The 25618-nt window shown below is 47.1% G+C and overlaps 1 protein-coding gene across 1 annotated transcript in view; it reads left to right on the top strand.

Annotated features, from left to right (window-relative positions):
* Window positions 1–23907, top strand: part of LOC129846096 (actin filament-associated protein 1-like 1) — a gene marked incomplete at its 3' end in the record, with an annotated part of 129035 nt that extends 105128 nt beyond the window's left edge. Inside the window, exons 2-8 of the mRNA XM_055914088.1 lie at window positions 6137–6262; window positions 7367–7444; window positions 7615–7715; window positions 15285–15522; window positions 21278–21498; window positions 21767–21946; window positions 23827–23907. Coding sequence (XP_055770063.1) covers window positions 6137–6262; window positions 7367–7444; window positions 7615–7715; window positions 15285–15522; window positions 21278–21498; window positions 21767–21946; window positions 23827–23907 — 1025 coding nt within the window. The remainder of the gene's footprint in view (window positions 1–6136; window positions 6263–7366; window positions 7445–7614; window positions 7716–15284; window positions 15523–21277; window positions 21499–21766; window positions 21947–23826) is intronic.
* Window positions 23908–25618: the final 1711 nt, after the last annotated feature.

Genomic DNA, 25618 nt, shown 5'->3' with positions numbered 1-25618 from the left:
GAAGAGAGGAGACCATAGGAGAGAGGGAGAGAGACCATAGGAGAGAGGGAGAGAGGAGACCATAGGAGAGAGGGAGAGAGACCATAGGAGAGAGGGAGAGAGGAGACCATAGGAGAGGGGAGAGAGGAGACCATAGGAGAGGGGAGAGAGGAGACCATAGGAGAGGGGAGAGAGGAGACCATAGGAGAGGGGAGAGAGGAGACCATAGGAGAGGGAGAGAGAGGAGACCATAGGAGAGGAAGAGAGGAGACCATAGGAGAGGGGAGAGAGAGGAGACCATAGGAGAGAGGGAGAGAGGAGGCAATAGGAGAGGGAAGAGAGGAGACCATAGGAGAGAGGGAGAGAGGAGACCATAGGAGAGGGGAGAGAGGAGACCATAGGAGAGGGGAGAGAGGAGACCATAGGAGAGGGAGAGAGAGGAGACCATAGGAGAGGAAGAGAGGAGACCATAGGAGAGGGAGAGAGAGGAGACCATAGGAGAGGGAGAGAGGAGACAATAGGAGAGGGAAGAGAGAGGAGACCATAGGAGAGGGGAGAGAGGAGACCATAGGAGAGGGGAGAGAGGAGACCATAGGAGAGGGAGAGAGAGGAGACCATAGGAGAGGGAGAGAGGAGACCATAGGAGAGAGGGAGAGAGAGGAGACCATAGGAGAGGGAGAGAGGAGACCATAGGAGAGGAAGAGAGGAGACCATAGGAGAGGGAGAGAGAGGAGACCATAGGAGAGGGAGAGAGGAGACCATAGGAGAGGGAAGAGAGGAGACCATAGGAGAGAGGGAGAGAGGAGGCAATAGGAGAGGGAAGACAGGAGACCATAGGAGAGGGGAGAGAGGAGCCCATATGAGAGGGAAGAGAGGAGACCATAGGAGAGAGTGAGAGAGGAGACCATAGGAGAGAGGGAGAGAGAGGAGACCATAGGAGAGGGAGAGAGGAGACCATAGGAGAGGAAGAGAGGAGACCATAGGAGAGGGAGAGAGAGGAGACCATAGGAGAGGGAGAGAGGAGACCATAGGAGAGAGGGAGACAGGAGACCATAGGAGAGGGAAGAGAGAGGAGACCATAGGAGAGAGGGAGACAGGAGACCATAGGAGAGAGGGAGAGAGGAGACCATAGGAGAGGGGGTGAGAGGAGACCATAGGAGAGGGAAGAGAGGAGACCATAGGAGAGGGAGAGAGAGGAGACCATAAGAGAGGGGAGAGAGGAGGCAATAGGAGAGGGAAGACAGGAGACCATAGGAGAGGGGAGGGAAGAGAGACCATAGGAGAGTGAGAGAGGAGACCATAGGAGAGGGAGAGAGGAGACAATAGGAGAGGGAAGACAGGAGACCATAGGAGAGGGGAGGGAAGAGAGACCATAGGAGAGGGAGAGATAGGAGACCATAGGAGAGGGAGAGAGGAGACCATAGGAGAGGGGGAGACAGGAGACCATAGGAGAGGGAAGAGAGGAGACCATAGGAGAGAGGGAGAGAGACCATAGGAGAGAGGGAGAGAGGAGACCATAGGAGAGAGGGAGAGAGACCATAGGAGAGAGGGAGAGAGGAGACCATAGGAGAGGGGAGAGAGGAGACCATAGGAGAGGGGAGAGAGGAGACCATAGGAGAGGGGAGAGAGGAGACCATAGGAGAGGGGAGAGAGGAGACCATAGGAGAGGGAGAGAGAGGAGACTATAGGAGAGGAAGAGAGGAGACCATAGGAGAGGGGAGAGAGAGGAGACCATAGGAGAGAGGGAGAGAGGAGGCAATAGGAGAGGGAAGAGAGGAGACCATAGGAGAGAGGGAGAGAGGAGACCATAGGAGAGGGGAGAGAGGAGACCATAGGAGAGGGGAGAGAGGAGACCATAGGAGAGGGAGAGAGAGGAGACCATAGGAGAGGAAGAGAGGAGACCATAGGAGAGGGAGAGAGAGGAGACCATAGGAGAGGGAGAGAGGAGACCATAGGAGAGGGAAGAGAGAGGAGACCATAGGAGAGGGGAGAGAGGAGACCATAGGAGAGGGGAGAGAGGAGACCATAGGAGAGGGAGAGAGAGGAGACCATAGGAGAGGGAGAGAGGAGACCATAGGAGAGAGTGAGAGAGGAGACCATAGGAGAGAGGGAGAGAGAGGAGACCATAGGAGAGGGAGAGAGGAGACCATAGGAGAGGAAGAGAGGAGACCATAGGAGAGGGAGAGAGAGGAGACCATAGGAGAGGGAGAGAGGAGACCATAGGAGAGGGAAGAGAGGAGACCATAGGAGAGAGGGAGAGAGGAGGCAATAGGAGAGGGAAGACAGGAGACCATAGGAGAGGGGAGAGAGGAGCCCATATGAGAGGGAAGAGAGGAGACCATAGGAGAGAGTGAGAGAGGAGACCATAGGAGAGAGGGAGAGAGAGGAGACCATAGGAGAGGAAGAGAGGAGACCATAGGAGAGGAAGAGAGGAGACCATAGGAGAGGGAGAGAGAGGAGACCATAGGAGAGGGAGAGAGGAGACCATAGGAGAGAGGGAGACAGGAGACCATAGGAGAGGGAAGAGAGAGGAGACCATAGGAGAGAGGGAGACAGGAGACCATAGGAGAGAGGGAGAGAGGAGACCATAGGAGAGGGGGTGAGAGGAGACCATAGGAGAGGGAAGAGAGGAGACCATAGGAGAGGGAGAGAGAGGAGACCATAAGAGAGGGGAGAGAGGAGGCAATAGGAGAGGGAAGACAGGAGACCATAGGAGAGGGGAGGGAAGAGAGACCATAGGAGAGTGAGAGAGGAGACCATAGGAGAGGGAGAGAGGAGACAATAGGAGAGGGAAGACAGGAGACCATAGGAGAGGGGAGGGAAGAGAGACCATAGGAGAGGGAGAGATAGGAGACCATAGGAGAGGGAGAGAGGAGACCATAGGAGAGGAAGAGAGGAGACCATAGGAGAGGGAGAGAGAGGAGACCATAGGAGAGGGAGAGAGGAGACCATAGGAGAGGGAAGAGAGAGGAGACCATAGGAGAGGGAAGAGAGAGGAGACCATAGGAGAGGGAAGAGAGACCATAGGAGAGGGAAGAGAGACCATAGGAGAGGGAAGAGAGAGGAGACCATAGGAGAGAGGGAGAGAGGACACCATAGGAGAGGGAAGAAAGGAGACCATAGGAGAGAGGGAGAGAGGACACCATATGAGAGGGGGAGAGAGGAGACCATAGGAGAGAGGGAGAGAGGAGACCATAGGAGAGGGAAGAGAGAGGAGACCATAGGAGAGGGAGAGAGGAGACCATAGGAGAGAGGGAGACAGGAGACCATAGGAGAGGGAAGAGAGAGGAGACCATAGGAGAGAGGGAGACAGGAGACCATAGGAGAGAGGGAGAGAGGAGACCATAGGAGAGGGGAGAGAGGAGACCATGGGAGAGGGGGTGAGAAGAGACTATATGAGAGGGGGAGAGAGGAGACCATAGGAGAGGGAAGAGAGGAGACCATAGGAGAGAGGGAGAGAGGAGACCATAGGAGAGAGGGAGAGAGGAGACCGTAGGAGAGGGAGGAGAGGAGACCGTAGGAGAGAGGGAGAGAGGAGACCATAGGAGAGGGGAGAGAGGAGACCATATGAGAGAGGGAGAGAGGAGAACATAGGAGAGGGAGAGAGAGGAGACCATAGGAGAGGGAGAGAGAGGAGACCATAGGAGAGGGAAGAGAGGAGACCATAGGAGAGAGGGAGAGAGGAGACCATAGGAGAGAGGGAGAGAGGAGACCATAGGAGAGAGGGAGAGAGGAGACCATAGGAGAGGGAAGAGAGGAGACCATAGGAGAGGGAAGAGAGGAGACCATAGGAGAGAGTGAGAGAGGAGACCATAGGAGAGAGGAGACCATAGGAGAGAGGGAGAGAGAGGAGACCATAGGAGAGGGAGAGAGGAGACCATAGGAGAGGGAGAGAGGAGACCATAGGAGAGGAAGAGAGGAGACCATAGGAGAGGGAGAGAGAGGAGACCATAGGAGAGGGAGAGAGGAGACCATAGGAGAGGGAAGAGAGGAGACCATAGGAGAGGAAGAGAGGAGACCATAGGAGAGGGAAGAGAGAGGAGACCATAGGAGAGGGGAGAGAGGAGACCATAGGAGAGGGAGAGAGAGGAGACCATAGGAGAGGGAGAGAGGAGACCATAGGAGAGAGGGAGAGAGGAGACCATAGGAGAGGGAAGAGAGGAGACCATAGGAGAGGGGAGAGAGGAGACCATAGGAGAGGGAGAGAGAGGAGACCATAGGAGAGGGAGAGAAGAGACCATAGGAGAGAGGGAGAGAGGAGACCATAGGAGAGGAAGAGAGGAGACCATAGGAGAGGGAGAGAGAGGAGACCATAGGAGAGGGAAGAGAGGAGACCATAGGAGAGAGGGAGAGAGGAGACCATAGGAGAGGGAGAGAGGGGACCATAGGAGAGGAAGAGAGGAGACCATAGGAGAGAGGAGACCATAGGAGAGAGGGAGAGAGAGGAGACCATAGGAGAGGGAGAGAGGAGACCATAGGAGAGAGGGAGAGAGGAGACCATAGGAGAGGGAGAGAGGAGACCATAGGAGAGGGAAGAGAGGAGACCATAGGAGAGAGGAGACCATAGGAGAGAGGGAGAGAGAGGAGACCATAGGAGAGAGGAGACCATAGGAGAGAGAGTGAGAGAGGAGACCATAGGAGAGAGGAGACCATAGGAGAGAGGGAGAGAGAGGAGACCATAGGAGAGGGAGAGAGGAGACCATAGGAGAGGAAGAGAGGAGACCATAGGAGAGGGAGAGAGAGGAGACCATAGGAGAGGGAGAGAGGAGACCATAGGAGAGGGGAGAGAGGAGACCATAGGAGAGGGGGAGAGAGGAGACCATAGGAGAGGGAGAGAGGAGACCATAGGAGAGGGAAGAGAGGAGACCATAGGAGAGGGAAGAGAGACCATAGGAGAGAGGAGACCATAGGAGAGGGGGAGAGAGGAGACCATAGGAGAGAGGGAGAGAGGAGACCATAGGAGAGAGGGAGAGAGGAGACCATAGGAGAGAGGGAGAGAGGAGACCATAGGAGAGAGGGAGAGAGGAGACCATAGGAGAGGGAAGAGAGGAGACCATAGGAGAGGGAAGAGAGAGGAGACCATAGGAGAGGGAGAGAGGAGACCATAGGAGAGAGGGAGACAGGAGACCATAGGAGAGGGAAGAGAGAGGAGACCATAGGAGAGAGGGAGACAGGAGACCATAGGAGAGAGGGAGAGAGGAGACCATAGGAGAGGGGAGAGAGGAGACCATAGGAGAGGGAAGAGAGGAGACCATAGGAGAGGGGAGAGAGGAGACCATAGGAGAGGGGAGACAGGAGACCGTAGGAGAGAGGGAGAGAGGAGACCATAGGAGAGGGGAGAGAGGAGACCATAGGAGAGGGAAGAGAGAGGAGACCATAGAAGCGGGAAGAGAGGAGACCATAGGAGAGGGGGAGAGAGGAGACCATAGGAGAGAGGGAGAGAGGAGACCATAGGAGAGGGGGTGGAATGTCTTGGCCTAGACCACTCTTTCTCACAGACATTGAATGGACATCTGGTTTCCCCTACACAGATGAGAGAGCAGAGAGAAGGATGAGGTAGATTACGAACGAGTGGGAGACAGAGAGAGAGTGGGAGACAGAGAGAGACAGAAGTGGAGAAAGAGACAGACAGACAGACAGACAGACAGACAGACAGACAGACAGACAGACAGACAGTTCACAGACCTGCTCTCAGGAGCATACACCTGCATGCAGAGCTGAAGGTTTCTTTCCGTTCTGTTCTGAAAACAGGGAGCGGTCTAGTCCCATGTGAATAATATACTCCTGAAAAGCTGACTGGGCTTTCAAATCACAGCACATTGTATTGGTCACATACACATAGTTAGCAGAAGTTATTGCGGGCGTAGCGAAATGCTTGTGTACACCATGATGGTATGTTTCTACGTAATGGATATATGGAAGTGTTTTACTGGGTTTCTCCTATCCCTTAGAGAGATGGGACGGGGGGACGGGGGGGGGGCAAGAGATGGACCAGAGAGAGAGAGAGAGGCATGGGTATGCGTACGTGCCTGTGTTTATTGACAGTAACAAAGAGAGAGTTGTCACACACCCAGCGGTTGTTTAGGCTGGGTCGATTGACCTCTGGCCTCTCCCTGACCTTTAACCTCTGATCTCTAACTTCTGACCCTTTCCTTAGCGATGGAGGTCCTGGTGACGGAGCTCAACGTTCTGCTAAAGCTGCTGGACCTCGAGACTCTGAGCTTTCCAACTGAGGAGAAGAAGACCTCTGTTAGGGACCTGCTAAAACAACTACAGCCCACAGGTAGGAGACTACAGACAGACAGCTACAGCCCACAGGTAGGAGACTACAGACAGACAGCTGCAGCCCATAGGTAGGAGACTACAGACAGACAGCTGCAGCCCATAGGTAGGAGACGACAGACAGACAGACAGCTACAGCCCACAGGTAGGAAACTACAGACAGACAGCTACAGCCCACAGGTAGGAAACTACAGACAGCTACAGCCCACAGGTAGGAAACTACAGACAGACAGCTGCAGCCCACAGATAGGAAACTACAGACAGACAGACAGCTACAGTCCACAGGTACGAAACTACAGACACAGACACCTACAGCCCACAGGTAGGGGACTACAGACAGACAGACACCTACAGCCCACAGGTAGGAAACTACAGACAGACAGCAACAGCCCACAGGTAGGAAACTACAGACAGACAGCTGCAGCCCACAGATAGGAAACTACAGACAGACAGACAGCTACAGTCCACAGGTACGAAACTACAGACACAGACACCTACAGCCCACAGGTAGGGGACTACAGACAGACAGACACCTACAGCCCACAGGTAGGAAACTACAGACAGACAGCAACAGCCCACAGGTAGGAAACTACAGACAGACAGAGACAGCTACAGCCCACAGGTAAGAGACTACAGACAGACAGACAGACAGCTACAGCCCACAGGTAGGAAACTACAGACAGACAGAGACAGCTACAGCCCACAGGTAAGAGACTACAGACAGACAGACAGACAGACAGCTACAGCCCACAGGTAGGAGACAAGCAGATGTATACTGTAGATCAGACCTGGATTCGAAATCATTCAAATACTTTTTAGCATTTGCTTCAGTCTGCCAGAGTGCCAGATGGAAGGCGGTTTGTACAGGCAAACTCATTCAAGATGGTTGAAATTATTTCAAATAGTAATTGAACCCAGGTCTGGGACAGACAGGTAGGAACATACAGACAGTTAACAGATACAGATTAAGTGACCCAGGTCTGGGACAGACAGGTATAGACAGGTAGGAACAGACAGACAGTTAACAGATACATCACAGATCTAACAACATGAGCTGGTCATAAAAGTGTGTTTAATTGTTTCGTTTTCTTTCCCCCGGTGGCAGGACCAGACTACGTGTACATGAACACGTCAATCTCCAGACACGGCACCAGCTTTGTGGAATCCCTCTTCCAGACCTTTGGTGAGTTTGGTTCTTGGAGCGATACAAACTTTATTTGAACAGCCAGGGCATTAAAGATTTTACAGCAGTTTCTCCTGGCCCATAGACTACTTTCAGGTTGAGCAGCCGCCTTACTTCAAGTTGTAAAATCCCAAACTTTCTCTTTAACTGTCTTCTACCTCTCTGTCCAGACTGTGACATGGGGGACCTGAAAGACATGACAGAGGACCAGAAACAGAAGCAGGACACACACACTGACACACACAGACACAACACAACACCTTTAAAACAGGTGAGCTACACACAACACACATTCACTGTTCCTGTGTGTTCACGTTTTTCTGTGTGTCTATGAAACTTAAGTAGTGTATATGTATCCTACTAAGCACTCAACAACAATGACCGCTCTGGAATTGAATCATAGCTGGACAATGTGCAGCATAAGCTGTTCCCTGTATATAAATGGGTGTGGGGGGATGACAGAGAGGTATGGCAGTAAGAGGAGATGACAGAGAGGTATGGCAGTAAGAGGAGATGACAGAGAGGTATGGCAGTAAGAGGAGATGACAGAGAGGTATGGCAGTAAGAGGAGATGACAGAGAGGTATAGCAGTAAGAGGATATGACAGAGAGGTATAGCAGTAAGAGGAGATGACAGGGAGGCATGGCAGTAAGAGGAGATGACAGAAAGGTATGGCAGTAAGAGGAGATGACAGAGAGGTATGGCAGTAAGAGGAGATGACAGAGAGGTATGGCAGTAAGAGGAGATGACAGAGAGGTATGGCAGTAAGAGGAGATGACAGAGAGGTATAGCAGTAAGAGGAGATGACATGGAGGCATGGCAGTAAGAGGAGATGACATGGAGGCATGGCAGTAAGAGGAGATGACAGAGAGGTATGGCAGTAAGAGGAGATGACAGAGAGATATGGCAGTAAGAGGAGATGACAGAGAGGTATGGCAATAAAAGGAGATGACAGAGAGGTATGGCAGTAAGAGGAGATGACAGAAAGGTATGGCAGTAAAAGGAAATGACAGAGAGGTATGGCGGTAAGAGGAGATGACAGAGAGGTATGGCAGAAAGAGGAGATGACAGAGAGGTATGGCAGTAAGAGGATATGACAGAGAGGTTAGGCAGTAAGAGGAGATGACAGGGAGGCATGGCAGTAAGAGGAGATGACAGAGAGGTATGGCAGTAAGAGGAGATGACAGAGAGATATGGCAGTAAGAGGAGATGACAGAGAGGTATGGCAATAAAAGGAGATGACAGATAGGTATGGCAGTAAGAGGAGATGACAGAAAGGTATGGCAGTAAGAGGAGATGACAGGGAGGCATGGCAGTAAGAGGAGATGACAGAAAGGTATGGCAGTAAGAGGAGATGACAGAGAGATATGGCAGTAAGAGGAGATGACAGAGAGGTATGGCAATAAAAGGAGATGACAGAGAGGTATGGCAGTAAGAGGAGATGACAGAGAGATATGGCAGTAAGAGGAGATGACAGAGAGGTATGGCAATAAAAGGAGATGACAGAGAGGTATGGCAGTAAGAGGAGATGACAGAAAGGTATGGCAGTAAGAGGAGATGACAGAGAGGTATGGCAGTAAGAGTAGATGACAGAGAGGTATGGCAGTAAGAGGAGATGACAGAGAGATATGGCAGTAAGAGGAGATGACAGAGAGGTATGGCAATAAAAGGAGATGACAGAGAGGTATGGCAGTAAGAGGAGATGCCAGAGAGGTATGGCAGTAAGAGGAGATGACAGGGATGCATGGCAGTAAGAGGAGATGACAGAAAGGTATGGCAGTAAGAGGAGATGACAGAGAGGTATGGCAATAAGAGGAGATGACAGAGAGGTATGGCAGTAAGAGGAGATGACAGAGAGGTTAGGCAGTAAGAGGAGATGACAGAGAGGTATGGCAGTAAGAGGAGATGACAGAGAGGTATAGCAGTAAGAGGAGATGACAGAGAGGTATGGCAGTAAGAGGAGATGACAGAGAGGTATGACAGTAAGAGGAGATGACAGAGAGCTATGGCAGTAAGTGGAGATGACAGGGAGGTATGGCAGTAAGAGGAGATGACAGAGAGGTATGGCAATAAGAGGATGTGACAGAGAGGTATAGCAGTAAGAGGAGATGACAGGGAGGCATGGCAGTAAGAGGAGCTGACAGAAAGGTATGGCAGTAAGAGGAGATGACAGAAAGTTATGGCAGTAAGAGGAGATGACAGAGAGGTATGGCAGTAAGAGGAGATGACATAGAGGTATGGCAGTAAAAGGAGATGACAGAGAGGTATGGCAGTATGAGGAGATGACAGAGAGCTATGGCAGTAAGAGGAGATGACAGAGAGGTATGGCAGTAAGAGGAGATGACAGAGAGGTATAGCAGTAAGAGGAGATGACAGAGAGGTATGGCAGTAAGAGGAGATGACTGAGAGGTATGACAGTAAGAGGAGATGACAGAGATGTATGGCAGTAAAAGGAGATGACAGAGTGGTATGGCAGTAAGAGGAGATGACAGAGGTATGGCAGTAAAAGGAGATGACAGAGTGGTATGGTAGTAAGAGGAGATGACAGAGGTATGGCAGAAAGAAAGATGTGACAACAGGACAGGCAACACAGATGGTTACAACCCATATTTATGTTTATTTATTTTCCATGTTGTACTTTAATAATTTGCACATTGTTACAACACTGTATATAGACATAATTTGACATTTGTAATGTCTTTATTATTTTGGAACTTCTGTGAGTGTAATGTTTACTGTTCATTTTTATTGTATATTTCACTTTTGTAAATTATCGACTTCACTTGCTTTGGCAATGTTAACATACATTTCCCATGCCAATAAAGTCCCTTGAATTGAATTGGTTCTGGACTGTGACACTCTCTCTCTCTCTGTTGCTCTCTGCAGGGCAGTTATAACAAGACTGTCCCTCGAGCTGTCAGTCAGTATCAGCACATCAGTCTCCTCTGAGACCTGCTACAGCTCCCCACTGAACTATTACCAGACAGAAACACAAAGAGAGAATTACAGAGAATACATATTGGTAGGCAGGGGTTTTTCTGTGCACACATGCATGTCTCTGTTGATCTATCTTCGGGAGTTAGATGATCCCCCATACTGCTCTCTGTCTACTGTTAGATCAACCCCCCTAGTATTGATGGTACCACTCCAGAACGATAGTGTTAGATGATCCCCATAGTGTTGATGATCCTCCATAGTGTTAGGTGATCCTCCATAGTGTTAGGTGATCCTCCATAGTGTTAGGTGATCCTCCATAGTGTTAGGTGATACTCCATAGTGTTAGATGATCCTCCATAGTGTTAGATGATCCTCCATAGTGTTGATGATCCTCCATAGTGTTGATGATCCTCCATAGTGTTAGATGATCCTCCATAGAGTTAGATGATCCTCCATTGTGTTAGATGATCCTCCATAGTGTTAGATGATCCTCCATAGTGTTGATGATCCTCCATAGTGTTAGATGATCCTCCATAGTGTTAGATGATCCTCCATAGTGTTAGATGATCCTCCATAGTGTTGATGATCCTCCATAGTGTTGATGATCCTCCATAGTGTTAGGTGATCCTCCATAGTGTTAGGTGATCCTCCATAGTGTTAGGTGATCCTCCATAGTGTTAGGTGATACTCCATAGTGTTAGATGATCCTCCATAGTGTTAGATGATCCTCCATAGTGTTGATGATCCTCCATAGTGTTAGATGATCCTCCATAGTGTTAGATGATCCTCCATAGTGTTAGATGATCCTCCATAGTGTTGATGATCCTCCATAGTGTTAGGTGATCCTCCATAGTGTTAGATGATCCTCCATAGTGTTAGATGATCCTCAATAGTGTTGATGATCCTCCATAGTGTTGATGATCCTCCATAGTGTTGATGATCCTCCATAGTGTTGATGATCCTCCATGGTGTTGATGATCCTACATAGTATTAGATGATCCTCCATAGTGTTAGATGATCCTCCATAGTGTTAGATGATCCTCCATAATGTTGATGATCCTCCATAGTGTTAGATGATCCCCATAGTGTTGATGATCCTCCATAGTGTTAGGTGATCCTCCATAGTGTTGATTATTCTCCAAAGTGTTGATGATCCTCCATAGTGTTAGATTATCCTCCATAGTGTCAGATGATTCTCTATAGTGTTAGATGATCCTCCATAGTGTTGATGATCCTCCATAGTGTTAGATGATCCTCCATAGTGTTAGATGATCCTCCATAGTGTTAGATGATCCTCCATAGTGTTAGATGATCCTCCATAGTGTTAGATGATCCTCCATAGTGTTAGATGATCCTCCATAGTGTTAGATGATCCTCCATAGTGTTGATGATCCTCCATAGTGTTGATGATCCTCAATAGTGTTAGATGATCCTCCATAGTGTTAGATGATCCTCCATAGTGTTAGATGATCCTCCATAGTGTCAGATGATCCTCCATAGTGTTGATGATCCTCCATAGTGTTAGATGATCCTCCATAGTGTTAGATGATCCTCCATAGTGTTAGGTGATCCTCCATTGTGTTAGGTGATCCTCCATAGTGTTAGGTGATCCTCCATAGTGTTAGATGATCCTCCATAGTGTTAGATGATCCTCCATAGTGTTAGATGATCCTCCATAGTGTTAGATGATCCTCCATAATGTTGATGATCCTCCATAGTGTTAGATGATCCTCCATAGTGTTAGGTGATCCTCCATAGTGTTAGATGATCCTCCATAGTGTTGATGATCCTCCATAGTGTTGATGATCCTCCATTGTGTTAGGTGATCCTCCATAGTGTTAGATGATCCCCATAGTGTTAGATGATCCTCCATAGTGTTGATGATCCTCCATAGTGTTAGATGATCATCCATAGTGTTGATGATCCTCCATAGTGTTGATGATCCTCCATAGTGTTAGATGATCCTCCATAGTGTTAGATGATCCTCCATAGTGTTGATTATCCTCCATAGTGTTAGATGATCCTCTATAGTGTTGATGATCCTCCATAGTGTTGATGATCCTCCATAGTGTTAGATGATCCTCTATAGTGTTGATGATCCTCCATAGTGTTGATGATCCTCCATAGTGTTGATGATCCTCCATAGTGTTGATGATCCTCCATATTGTTAGATGATCCTCCATAGTGTTAGATGATCCTCCATAGTGTTAGATGATCCTCCATAGTGTTGATGATCCTCCATAGTGTTAGACGATCCTCCATAGTGTTAGATGATCCTCCATAGTGTTGATGATCCTCCATAGTGTTGATGATCCTCCATAGTGTTAGATTATCCTCCATAGTTTCAGATGATTCTCCATAGTGTTGATGATCCTCCATAGTGTTGATGATCCTCCATAGTGTTGATGATCCTCCATAGTGTTAGATGATCCTCCATAGTGTTAGATGATCCTCCATAGTGTTAGATGATCCTCCATAGTTTTAGATGATCCTCCATAGTGTTAGATGATCCTCCATAGTGTTAGATGATCCTCCATAGTGTTAGATGATCCTCCATAGTGTTAGGTGATCCTCCATAGTGTTGATGATCCTCCATAGTGTTAGATGATCCTCCATAGTGTTAGATGATCCTCCATAGTGTTAGATGATCCTCCATAGTATTGATGATCCTCCATAGGGTTAGATGATCCTCCATAGTGTTAGATGATCCTCCATAGTGTTAGATTATCCTCCATAGTGTTAGATGATCCTCCATAGTGTTAGATGATCCTCCATAGTGTTGATGATCTCCATAGTATTAGATAATCCTCCATAGTGTTAGATGATCCTCCATAGTGTTAGATGATCCTCCATAGTGTTAGATGATCCTCCATAGTGTTAGATGATCCTCCATAGTGTTAGATGATCCTCCATAGTGTTAGATGATCCTCCATAGTGTTGATGATCCTCCATAGTGTTGATGATCCTCCATAGTGTTAGATGATCCTCCATAGTGTTAGATGATCCTCCATAGTGTTGATGATCCCCATAGTGTTAGATGATCCTCCATAGTGTTAGATGATCCTCCATAGTGTTAGATGATCCTCCATAGTGTTAGATGATCCTCCATAGTGTTAGAGGATCCTCCATAGTGTTAGATTATCCTCCATAGTGTTAGATTATCCTCCATAGTGTTAGATTATCCTCCATAATGTTAGATGATTCCCGTAGTGTTAGATGATCCCCCCGTAGTGCTCTCAGAGCTCATCCGTCAAGCTGGTGTGGAGCGTCTCCTGTCTAGTCCCATTCTACACATATTTTCCAAGTGACCTAGCTTTGCACAATGTTTGTGTGGTGTGTGTATGTATGTGTGTGCATGCGTGCGTGCGTGGGTGGGATTCATCTATAAAAAAAAAACTGATATGGTTACATGTTGGTGTGTGACATGAAATATAAGTGCGCTATCTGTGTTTACCTATCCTATAGAGCAGTCCAGACTCCTCTCCCCCCCGCTCCACTCCTCTCCCCCCCGTTAGATGATCCTCCATAGTGTTGATGATCCTCCATAGTGTTGATGATCCTCCATTGTGTTAGGTGATCCTCCATAGTGTTAGGTGATCCTCCATAGTGTTAGATGATCCTCCATAGGGTTGATGATCCTCCATTGTGTTAGGTGATCCTCCATAGTGTTAGGTGATCCTCCATAGTGTTAGATGATCCTCCATAGTGTTAGATGATCCTCCATAGTGTTAGATGATCCTCCATAGTGTTAGATGATCCTCCATAGTGTTAGATGATCCTCCATAGTGTTGATGATCCTCCATAGTGTTGATGATCCTCCATAGTGTTAGATGATCCTCCATAGTGTTAGATGATCCTCCATAGTGTTGATGATCCTCCATAGTGTTAGATGATCCTCCATTGTGTTAGATGATCCTCCATAGTGTTAGATGATCCTCCATAGTGTTGATGATCCTCCATAGTGTTAGATGATCCTCCATAGTGTTAGATGATCCTCCATAGTGTTAGATGATCCTCCATAGTGTTGATGATCCTCCATAGTGTTAGGTGATCCTCCATAGTGTTAGATGATCCTCCATAGTGTTGATGATCCTCCATAGTGTTGATGATCCTCCATAGTGTTGATGATCCTCCATAGTGTTGATGATCCTCCATAGTATTAGATGATCCTCCATAGTGTTAGATGATCCTCCATAGTGTTAGATGATCCTCCATAGTGTTAGATGATCCTCCATAGTGTTGATGATCCTCCATAGTGTTGATGATCCTCCATAGTGTTGATGATCCTCCATAGTGTTAGATGATCCTCCATAGTGTTGATGATCCTCCATAGTGTTAGATGATCCTCCATAGTGTTAGATGATCCTCCATAGTGTTGATGATCCTCCATAGTGTTGATGATCCTCCATAGTGTTGATGATCCTCCATAGTGTTGATGATCCTCCATAGTGTTGATGATCCTCCATAGTGTTAGATGATCCTCCATAGTGTTAGATGATCCTCCATAGTGTTAGATGATCCTCCATAGTGTTAGATGATCCTCCATAGTGTTAGATGATCCTCCATAGTGTTAGATGATCCTCCATAGTGTTAGATGATCCTCCATAGTGTTAGATGATCCTCCATAGTGTTAGATGATCCCCGTAGTGTTAAATTATCCCCCCCGTAGTGCTCTCAGAGCTCATCCGTCAAGCTGGTGTGGAGCGTCTCCTGTCTAGTCCCATTCTACACATATTTTCCAAGTGACCTAACTTTACACAATGTTTGTGTGGTGTGTGTATGTATGTGTGTGCATGCGCGCGTGCGTGGGATTCATCTATAAAAAAAAACAAATCAGATATGGTTACATGTTGGTGCGTGACATGAAATATAAGTGCACTATCTGTGTTTACCTATCCTATAGAGCAGTCCAGACTCCTCTCCCCCCCGCTCATCAGAGACCCCTCCGCCCCTGCCCACCACCCCCCCTCCTGAGGGTTACTATGAAGAGGCAGTACCTCTCAGCCCTGGCAAGCAGCCAGAGTACATCACCACCCGCGGGAGCTCCAGCCCTCCTGACTCCATAAAGGATAGTTACTATGAGGATGCAGACAACAACTCTCCTTCTACCTGCATCAACGGACGACAACGCAAAAACTCCTGTGAGTCAAACATAGTACAAAACATATCCTCCAGTACCACAACGAGACCAGGTACATAGCTTTTGGTCTGTGTGGTTACAACTCCATTTTCAGGGAGACATTGACGTTAACATGTGCAGACGTACAGTATATGTGTGTGTGTGTATCTTTTCTACAATCAAGAGTGAACTTCCAGGCTATAATTCACACAAAGAAAGAGAGAAACGTGTTAACATTTCACTCCTAAAGATATTTTGAAGTTTCATCCCTTAACACAGACAACAACGCAGTCTAACTGTAGTTTCTTCTGATTGGTCTCAGTCTAACTGTAGTTTATTCTGATTGGTCTCAGTCTAACTGTAGCTTCTTCTGATTGGTCTCAGTCTAACTGTAGTTTATTCTGATTGGTCTCAGTCTAACTGTAGCTTCTTCTGATTGGTCTCAGTCTAACTGTAGTTTATTCTGATTGGTCTCAGTCTAACTGTAGCTTCTACTGATTGGTCTCAGTCTAACTGTAGTTTCTTCTGAATGGTCTCAGTCTAACTGTAGTTTCTTCTGATTGGTCTCAGTCTAACTGTAGTTTCTTCTGATTGGTCTCAGTCTAACTGTAGTTTATTCTGATTGGTCTCAGTCTAACTGTAGCTTCTACTGATTGGTCTCAGTCTAACTGTAGTTTCTTCTGATTGGTCTCAGTCTAACTGTAGTTTCTTCTGATTGGTCTCAGTCTAACTGTAGTTTCTTCTGATTGGTCTCAGCGCGAGCGTTGCAAAATACATTTAGAAATCTATATTATTAAATTATTGCACCCACACTGCTTGCGCCCGCCAACGAGCATCTGCATTGCCAAGGGCTAAAATAGAAGTCAGTTCTATTTGTGACGCAGATCGTCATGCAAGTCCTGCCCCTCCCATCTCCTCATTGGTTTTTGGAAGCAGGTACCCACGTGCCACCTCCTCATTGGTTATACCCAGGTGGGTGTCTGAAATGCGAATGAGGTCAGTGGCGGTAATGCACCTAATTTATGAAAGTTGCCAATCGCAAAAAAAAGACCAGAGAAGAAAAGCCTGGAAGGAGGAGAGATGACAAGAAATTATTCGGTTGACCGTTTTATGTGTGGATTAATTGTCGGAGTAGAGGACCTTGTGCATTTCAGGTAAAATAACAACTCAATGTTTATATCCCATGACAAATTAGCTAGCAACAGCAAGCTATCTAAATAGGACAAATTAGCTAGCAAGTGCAAGCTAGCTAACTAAATTGCCATAAATGTATAATGCTTTTCGACCTGTCCCCAAATTAATGTAATTGGTTCATAGTTTGTTTTGATATTTTAACCTGCGTGTTGTGATCACATTTGGTGTGGTTGGACGAAATAAATTTATGCACAATGGCACACACGCACAGCCAGTTTGGGTTCTGTGTAACTGTAGTTTATTGGTCTCAGTCTAACTGTAGTATAGTCTGATTGGGCTCAGTCTATCTGTAGTTTCTTCTGATTGGGCTCAGTCTATCTGTAGTATATTCTGATTGGTCTCAGTCTATCTGTAGTTTCTTCTGATTGGGCTCAGTCTATCTGTAGTATATTCTGATTGGTCTCAGTCTAACTGTAGTTTCTTCTGATTGGTCTCAGTCTATCTGTAGTTTCTTCTGATTGGGCTCAGTCTAACTATAGTTTCTTCTGATTGGGCTCAGTCTATCTGTAGTATATTCTGATTGGTCTCAGTCTAACTGTAGTATATTCTGATTGGTCTCAGTCTAACTGTAGTTTCTTCTGATTGGGCTCAGTATAACTGCAGATTATTCTGATTGGGCTCAGTCTAACAGTAGTTTCTTCTGATTGGGCTCAGTCTTACTGTGCTTTATTCTGATTGGTCTCAGTCTAAATCAAATCAAATGTTATTGGTCACATACACATGGTTAGCAGATGTTATTAATGTGAGTGTAGCGAAATGCTTGGTCTTCTAGTTCCAACAGTGCAGTAATATCTAACAGTTCCCCAACAACTACCTAATACACACACATCTAAAAGGATGGAATAAGAATATGTCCATGTAAATATATTGATGAGAGATGGCTGAGCGGCATAGGCAAGATACAATGGATAGTATAAGATGCAGTATATATATGAGTTGAGTAATGTATGATAGGTAAACATTATTGAGGTGGCATTGTTTAAAGTGACTAGTGAGTCTCTATGTAGGCAGCAGCCTCTCTGAGTTAGTGATTGCTTTTTTTTGTATACATTATTTTTTGTATACATTTCGTGTATATTTTAATTTCACTTTCCATCTTGGAACTGAATATACATTCCCGCAACCCGCCTCACCCAATGTGGTACGGATCTGCTATTTTTTATACTTTAGAACCGTAACCCCAATCAGAAGCTAGCCAGATAACTAGCTACTAGCTAGTAGTCAGTTAGCCACTGCTGCGGTCTTCGCCCTTAACTCGGACACCAGCCAGCTTCAGCTCGGGCAAATACCTGCCAGTCTGCAGGCGCGATATCAACCCAGAGAATATAGGACTGCTTTTTCTCTACCACATCACCGGATTCCTGACGCAAGCTCTGGACAATTACACCGGATCATCGTCGCTAGCTAGCTGCAACCAGGTGGCTACTACTGGCTAATACCTCTGTCCCGAAACAAGCACCAGTTAGCCTTGAGCTAGCCTCGAGCTAGGCCCATCTGCCGGCTAGCCGAAGAGGCCTACCAGCGAATTATTGGGCTACAATACCTCTTTTGCCAATTGGACTGGACCCTTTATTGCCGACACGGAGCCCCGCCGATCCATCACGACTGGTCTGCCGACGTAATTGTCCGAGGTGGTTTCAACAGGCTTTTCCATTGCGACGTTTCTGAATACCCATCTGCTAATTATTAGCTGTCTTATCGGCTGCTATCTAAATAAATATACCGGACAATTTTTTTTTTCTTTTTCCTGGGTCACTATATCTATTTTGCCAATTGGATCGATCCCCTCTTGTAACGGTCCTGACCTGTTTTATGTTGTTCTTTGTCAAGTGTTGTGTTTATGTGTATAGGTGTGCGACGGGTCATCGGACCCATATTTGTTTTATGTTTTCCTATGAGTGTTATGGAGCGGGTTACTGGGACTATAATTAAAAAACTCCATTCTACACTCTATTTGACTCTCCTGCGCCTGACTTCCCTTCCACTTATACACGCAACTGTGACAATTGCGACCTGGCCAAGATAAAGCAAAGCAGTTCGACACATACAACAACACAGAGTTACACATGGAGTAAAACAAACATGCAGTCAATAATACAGTGAAAATAAGTCTATATACAATATGAGCAAGTGAGGTGAGATAAGGGAGGTGAAGGCAAACAAGATATATATATAAATAAATAAATAAAAAATATAAAAAGGCCATGGTGGCGAAGTAAATACAATATAGCAAGTAAAAAAAATAACACTGGAATGGTTGGTTTGCAGTGGAAGAAGGTGCAAAGTAGAGATAGAAATAATGGGGTGCAAAGGAGCAAAATAAATAAATACAGTAGGTAAAGAGGTAGTTGTTTGGGCTAAATTATAGATGGGCTATGTACAGGTGCAGTAATCTATGAGCTGCTCCGACAGCTGGTGCTTAAAGCTAGTGAGGGAGATAAGTGTTTCCAGTTTCAGAGATTTTTGTAGTTCGTTCCAGTCATTGGCAGCAGAGAACTGGAAGGAGAGGCGGCCAAAGGAAGCACCTTCCTACTAGTGCGGGGAGCAGGGACAGGGCACACTGTACTCTCAAAGCCCACTCTATAACTGATGCGAGGTACCGGCACTGGTGACACCGGGCTGAGGACAAGCACATCAGGATTAGTAGGGGGAGAAGATACAGTGTGTACAGGGCTCTGGAGACGCACAGGAGGCTTTGTGCGTGGTGCCGGAACTGGAGGCACCGAACTGGATACACGCACTACAGAGAGAGTGCGTGGAGGAGGAACAGGGCTCAGGAGACGCACTGGTAGCCTAGTGCGTAGTGTAGGCACTGTAGGTACTAGGCTGGGGCGTGGAGGTGGCGCCGGAAATACCGGACCGTGGAGGCGTACTGGCACTCTTGAGCATTGAGCCTGCCCAACCTTACCTGGTTGAATGCTCCCGGTCGCCCGACCAGTGCGGGGAGGTGGAATAACCCGCACCGGCCTATGTAGGCGAACCGGGGAAACCATGCGTAAGGCAGGTGCCATGTATGCCGGCCCGAGGAGACGCACTGGAGACCAGACGCGTTGAGCCGGCCTCATGACACCTGGCTCAATACCCCATCTAGCCCTGCCAGTGCGGGGAGGTGGAATAACCCGCACTGGGCTATGCACTCGTACAGGAGACACCGTGCGCTCTACTGCGTAACACGGCGCCTGCCCGTACTCCCGCTCTCCACGGTAAGCCTGGGAAGTGGGCGCAGGTCTCCTACCTGCCCTTGGCCCACTACCTCTTAGCCTCCCCCCCCAAGAAATTTTTGGGTGTTACTTACGGGCTTTTTGGGCTTCCGTGCCAGACGCGTCCCCTCATAACTCCGGTTCCTCTCTCCGGTAGCCTCTGCTCTCCTCAGTGCCTCCAGCTGCTCCCATGGCTTTTCGGGCTTCCAGCCACGTCTCCTTGCTGCCTCCTCAAACCACCGCTCCTGGGCTTTAGCTGCCTCCCTCTCTTCCTGAGAGCGGCGATTCTCTCCTGCCTTAGCCCAGGGACCTTCTCCATTCAATATCTGCTCCCAAGTCCAGAAGTCCTTGTTGCCCTGTCGAGCTTTCCCTTGCCGCTTGGTCCTAATTTGGTGGGTGATTCTGTAAGGGCTGTCGCTCTCCTCATCCTCGGACGAGGAGAGGAGAGAAGGATCATCAGACCAAAATGCAGCATTAGGGAAATAAGCCATCTTTTATTTAACACGACAATGGCAACACGAAAAAACAAAACACTTTCAAAAATACAAAACAAGAAAACGACGTAGACGAAACCTGAACATAAACTTACATAACTAAACGTAACACTTACGGACAGGAAACAGACTACATCGAAACGAACAACCGAACAGTCCCGTATGGTGCAAGACATAACACAGATACGGAAAACAATCACCCACAAACAAACAGTGAGAACACCCTACCTAAATATGACTCTTAATTAGAGGAGAACGCAAAACACCTGCCTCTAATTAAGAGCCATACCAGGCAACCAAAACCAACATAGAAACAGATAACATAGACTGCCCACCCAAAACACATGCCCTGACCTAAACACATACAAAAAACAACATAAAACAGGTCAGGACCGTTACAGCAATTGTAAATGAGAACGTGTTCTCAATTTGCCTACCTGGTTAAATAAAGGTGAAATAAAAAAATAAATAAAAAATTGCTGTTTAGCAGGCTGATGGCCTTGATAGAAGCTCTCTGTCCCAGCTTTGATGCACCTGTACTGACCTCGACCTTCTGGATGGTAGCGGGGTGAAAGGACCGTGGCTCGGATGGTTCTTGTCCTTGATGATCTTTTTGGCCTTCCTGTAACATCGGGTTGTGTAGATGTCCTGGAGGGCAGGTAGTTTGCCCCCGGTGATGTGTTGTGCAGACCACACCACCCTCTGGAGAGCCTTGCTGTTGAGGGCGGTGCAGTTGCCAAACCAAGCGGTGATACAGCCCAACAGGATGCTCTCAATTGTGCATCTGTAAAAGTTTGTCAGGGTTTAAGGTGACAAGCCAAACTACTAACTGTAGTTTCTTCTGATTGGTCTCAGTCTAACTGTAGATCCTTGGTATTGCTCCCCCCAGACAATGACTCTGATGCTCTGAGTAGTTCCTATGAGTCATATGAGGAAGATGAAGAGGAAAGGGGAGCAGGGCCAGGGTCCAGGCTGACCCACCAGTGGCCTAGTGATGAGAGCTCCATGCTCCCTGCCAGGGACTGTAGGATCTGTGCCTTCCTGCTGCGAAAGAAACGCTTCGGACAGTGGGCTAAGCAACTGACTGTCATACGGGACAACAGGCTACAGGTACACACACACAGAGACACACACACATAGACACAGACACAGACACAGACACAGACACAGACACAGACACAGACACAGACACAGACACAGACACAGACACAGACACAGACACAGACACAGACACAGACACAGACACAGACACAGACACACACACACACACACACACACACACACACACACACACACACACACACACACACACACACACACACACACACACACACACACACACACACACAATTCTTAACCCCTGTGTTCTCTCCTCCAGTGCTATAAGAGCTCTAAGGACGTGTCCCCATATGTTGACCTGCCCTTGCTCCAGTGCACTGTGGTCTACGCCCCTAAAGACGGACGGAGGAAGAGACATGAGCTGAGGTTCACTCCCCCCAGTGGAGAGGCTCTGGTCCTGGCTGTGCAGAGCAGGGAGCAGGCACACAGGTGGCTCAGGGTGAGGACAAAACACACACAACACACAAACACATGCACCTTTAGGCAACCTGCCTAAATGACTACAGACCCGTAGCACTCACGTCCGTAGCCATGAAGTGCTTTGAAAGGTTGGTAATGGCTCACATCAACACCATTATCCCAGAAACCCTAGACCCACTCCAATTTGCATACCGCCCAAACAGATCCACAGATGATGCAATCTCTATTGCACTCCACACTGCCCTTTCCCACCTGGACAAAAGGAGCACTTATGTGAGAAGGCTATTCATTGACTACAGCTCAGCGTTCAACAACATAGTACCCTCAAAGCTCATCACTAAGCTAGGGATCCTGGGACTAAACACCTCCCTTTGCAACTAGATCCTGGACTTCCTGGTGGGCCGCCCCCAGGTGGTGAAGGTAGGTAGCAACACATCTGTCACGCTGATCCTCAACACTGGAGCTCCCCAGGGGTGCGTGCACAGTCCCCTCCTGTACTCCCAGTTCACCCACGACTGCATGGCCAGGCACGACTCCAACATCATCATTAAGTTTGTAGACGACACAACAGTGGTAGGCCTGATTACAGACAACGACGAGACAGCCTATAGGGAGGAGGTCAGAGACCTGGTCGGGTGGTGCCAGAATAACAACCTATCCCTCAACGTAACCAAGACTAAGGAGATGATTGTGGACTACAGGAAAAGGAGCACCGAGCACGCCCCCATTCTCATCAACGGGGCTGTAGTGGAGCAGGTTGAGAGCTTCAAGTTCCTTGGTGTCTACATCAACAACTAACTAGAGTGGTCCAAACACACCAAGACAGTCGTGAAGAGGGCACGACAAAGCCTATTCCCCCTCAGGAGACTGAAAAGATTTGGCATGGGTCCCCAGATCCTCAAATGTTTCTACAGCTGCAACATCGAAGGCATCCTGACAGGTTGCATCACTGCCTGGTACGGCAATTGCTCGGCCTCTGACAGCAAGGCACTACAGAGGGTAGTGCGTACGGCCCAGCACACTGGGGCTAAGCTGCCAGCCATTTAGGACCACAACACCAGGCGGTGTCAGAGGAAGGCCCTAAAAATTGTCAAAGACCCCAGCCACCCCACTCATAGACTCTTCTCTCTACTACCGCATGGCAAGCGGTACCGGAGTGCCAAGTCTAGGACAAAAAGGCTTCTTAACATTTTTTACCCCCAAGCCATAAGACTCCTGAACAATGGCTATTTGCATTGTGTGCCCCCCCCCCCCCCAAACCCCTATTTTTTACGCTGCTGCTACTCTGTTTATCATATATGCATGGTCACTTTAACTATACATTCATGTACATACTACCTCAATTGGGCCGACCAACCAGTGCTGCCGCACATTGGCTAACCGGGCTATCTGCATTGTGTCCCGCCACCCACCACCCGCCACCCCCTCTTTTACGCTACTGCTGCTCTCTGTTCATCATATATGCATAGTCACTTTAACCATATCTACATGTACATACTACCTCAATCAGCCTGACTAACCGGTGTCTGTATGTAGCCTCGCTACTTTTATAGCCTCGCTACTGTATATAGCCTGTCTTTTTACTGTTGTTTTATTTCTCTACCTACCTATTGTTCACCTAATACCTTTTCTGCACTATTGGTTAGAGCCTGTAAGTAAGCATTTCACTGTAAGGTCTACTGCACCTGTTGTATTTGGCACACGTGACAAATTCACTTTGATTTGATTTGATTTGATCTATGCACACACCCATTCTGTCACACACATACTTTTCCTTTCCCTTCCTTATCTCTCTGTGTGTGTGTTCGTGTGTGTGTGTGTGTGTGTGTGTGTTCGTGTGTGTGTTCGTGTGTGTGTTCGTGTGTGTGTTCGTGTGTGTGTGTGTGTGTTCGTTCTCAGGTGGTCCATAAAGTGAGTCAGGGAAAAGGACCAGAAGAGCCCACTTCTCCCAGGATGCCCAGAAAGACTGAACTGGACAAGGTGTGTGTTACACTAGAGTCAGTGTGTGTAACAATAGAGTCAGTGTGTGTAACAATAGAGTCAGTGTGTGTTACACTAGAGTCAGTGTGTCTTACACTAGAGTCAGTGTGTGTTACACTAGAGTCAGTGAGGGGTTACACTTGAGTCAGTGTGTGTAACACTAGAGTCAGTGTGTGTTACAACAGAGTCAGTGTGTGTTACAATAGAGTCAGTGTGTGTTACACTAGAGTCAGTGTGTGTTACATTAGAGTCAGTGTGTGTTACACTAGAGTCAGTGTGTGTAACACTAGAGTCAGTGTGTGTTACACTAGAGTCAGTGTGTGTTACATTAGAGTCAGTGTGTGTAACACTAGAGTCAGTGTGTGTAACACTAGAGTCAGTGTGTGTTACAATAGAGTCAGTGTGGGTTGCACTAGAGTCAGTGTGTGTTACACTAGAGTCAGTGTGTGTTACACTAGAGTCAGTGTGTGTTACGCTAGAGTCAGTGTGTGTAACGCTAGAGTCAGTGTGTGTTACACTAGAGTCAGTGTGTGCAACGCTAGAGTCAGTGTGTGTAACACTAGAGTCAGTGAGGGGTTACACTAGAGTCAGTGTGTGTAACACTAGAGTCAGTGAGGGCTTACACTAGAGTCAGTGAGGGGTTACACTAGTCAGTATGTGTAACACTAGAGTCAGTGAGGGGTTACACTAGAGTCAGTGAGGGGTTACACTAGAGTCAGTGTGTGTTACACTAGAGTCAGTGAGGGCTTACACTAGAGTCAGTGTGTGTTACACTAGAGTCAGTGTGTGTTACACTAGAGTCAGTGTGTGTTACACTAGAGTCAGTGTGTGTTACACTAGAGTCAGTGTGTGTTACAATAGAGTCAGTGTGTGTTACAATAGAGTCAGTGTGTGTTACAATAGAGTCAGTGTGTGTTACACTAGAGTCAGTGTGTCTTACACTAGAGTCAGTGTATCTTACACTAGAGTCAGTGAGGGGTTACACTAGAGTCAGTGAGGGGTTACACTAGAGTCAGTATGTGTAACACTAGAGTCAGTGAGGGGTTACACTAGAGTCAGCGAGGGGTTACACTAGAGTCAGTGAGGGGTTACACTGGAGGCAGTGTGTGTTAAACCCAATAGAACCCATGGCATAAACACAGAACAACAGAATAATACAGAACAGAATCAACAACAAAACAACAGAATAATAACAGAACAATATAATAACAGAACAATAGAATAACAGAACAATAGAATAACAGAATAACAACAGAATAATAACAGAACAACAGAATAATAACAGATCAAGAGAATAATAACAGATCAAGAGAATAATAACAGATCAAGAGAATAATAACAGATCAAGAGAATAATAACAGATCAAGAGAATAATAACAGATCAAGAGAATAATAACAGAACAACAGAATAATAACAGATCAAGAGAATAATAACAGATCAAGAGAATAATAACAGAACAACAGAATAACAACAGAACAACAGAATAATAACAGAACATAATAACAGACCAACAGGATAACAACAGAACAACAGAATAATAACAGATCAAGAGAATAATAACAGATCAAGAGAATAATAACAGAACAACAGAATAACAACAGAACAACAGAATAATAACAGAACATAATAACAGACCAACAGGATAACAACAGAACAACAGAATAATAACAGACAAACATAATAACAACAGACCAACTGTCAAGTTGTCTA

Source organism: Salvelinus fontinalis, unplaced genomic scaffold (genome assembly GCF_029448725.1).
Source record: "Salvelinus fontinalis isolate EN_2023a unplaced genomic scaffold, ASM2944872v1 scaffold_0455, whole genome shotgun sequence".
In the NCBI taxonomy this organism is placed as follows: domain Eukaryota; kingdom Metazoa; phylum Chordata; class Actinopteri; order Salmoniformes; family Salmonidae; genus Salvelinus; species Salvelinus fontinalis.
This window is presented reverse-complemented; position numbering and strand designations above follow the sequence as displayed.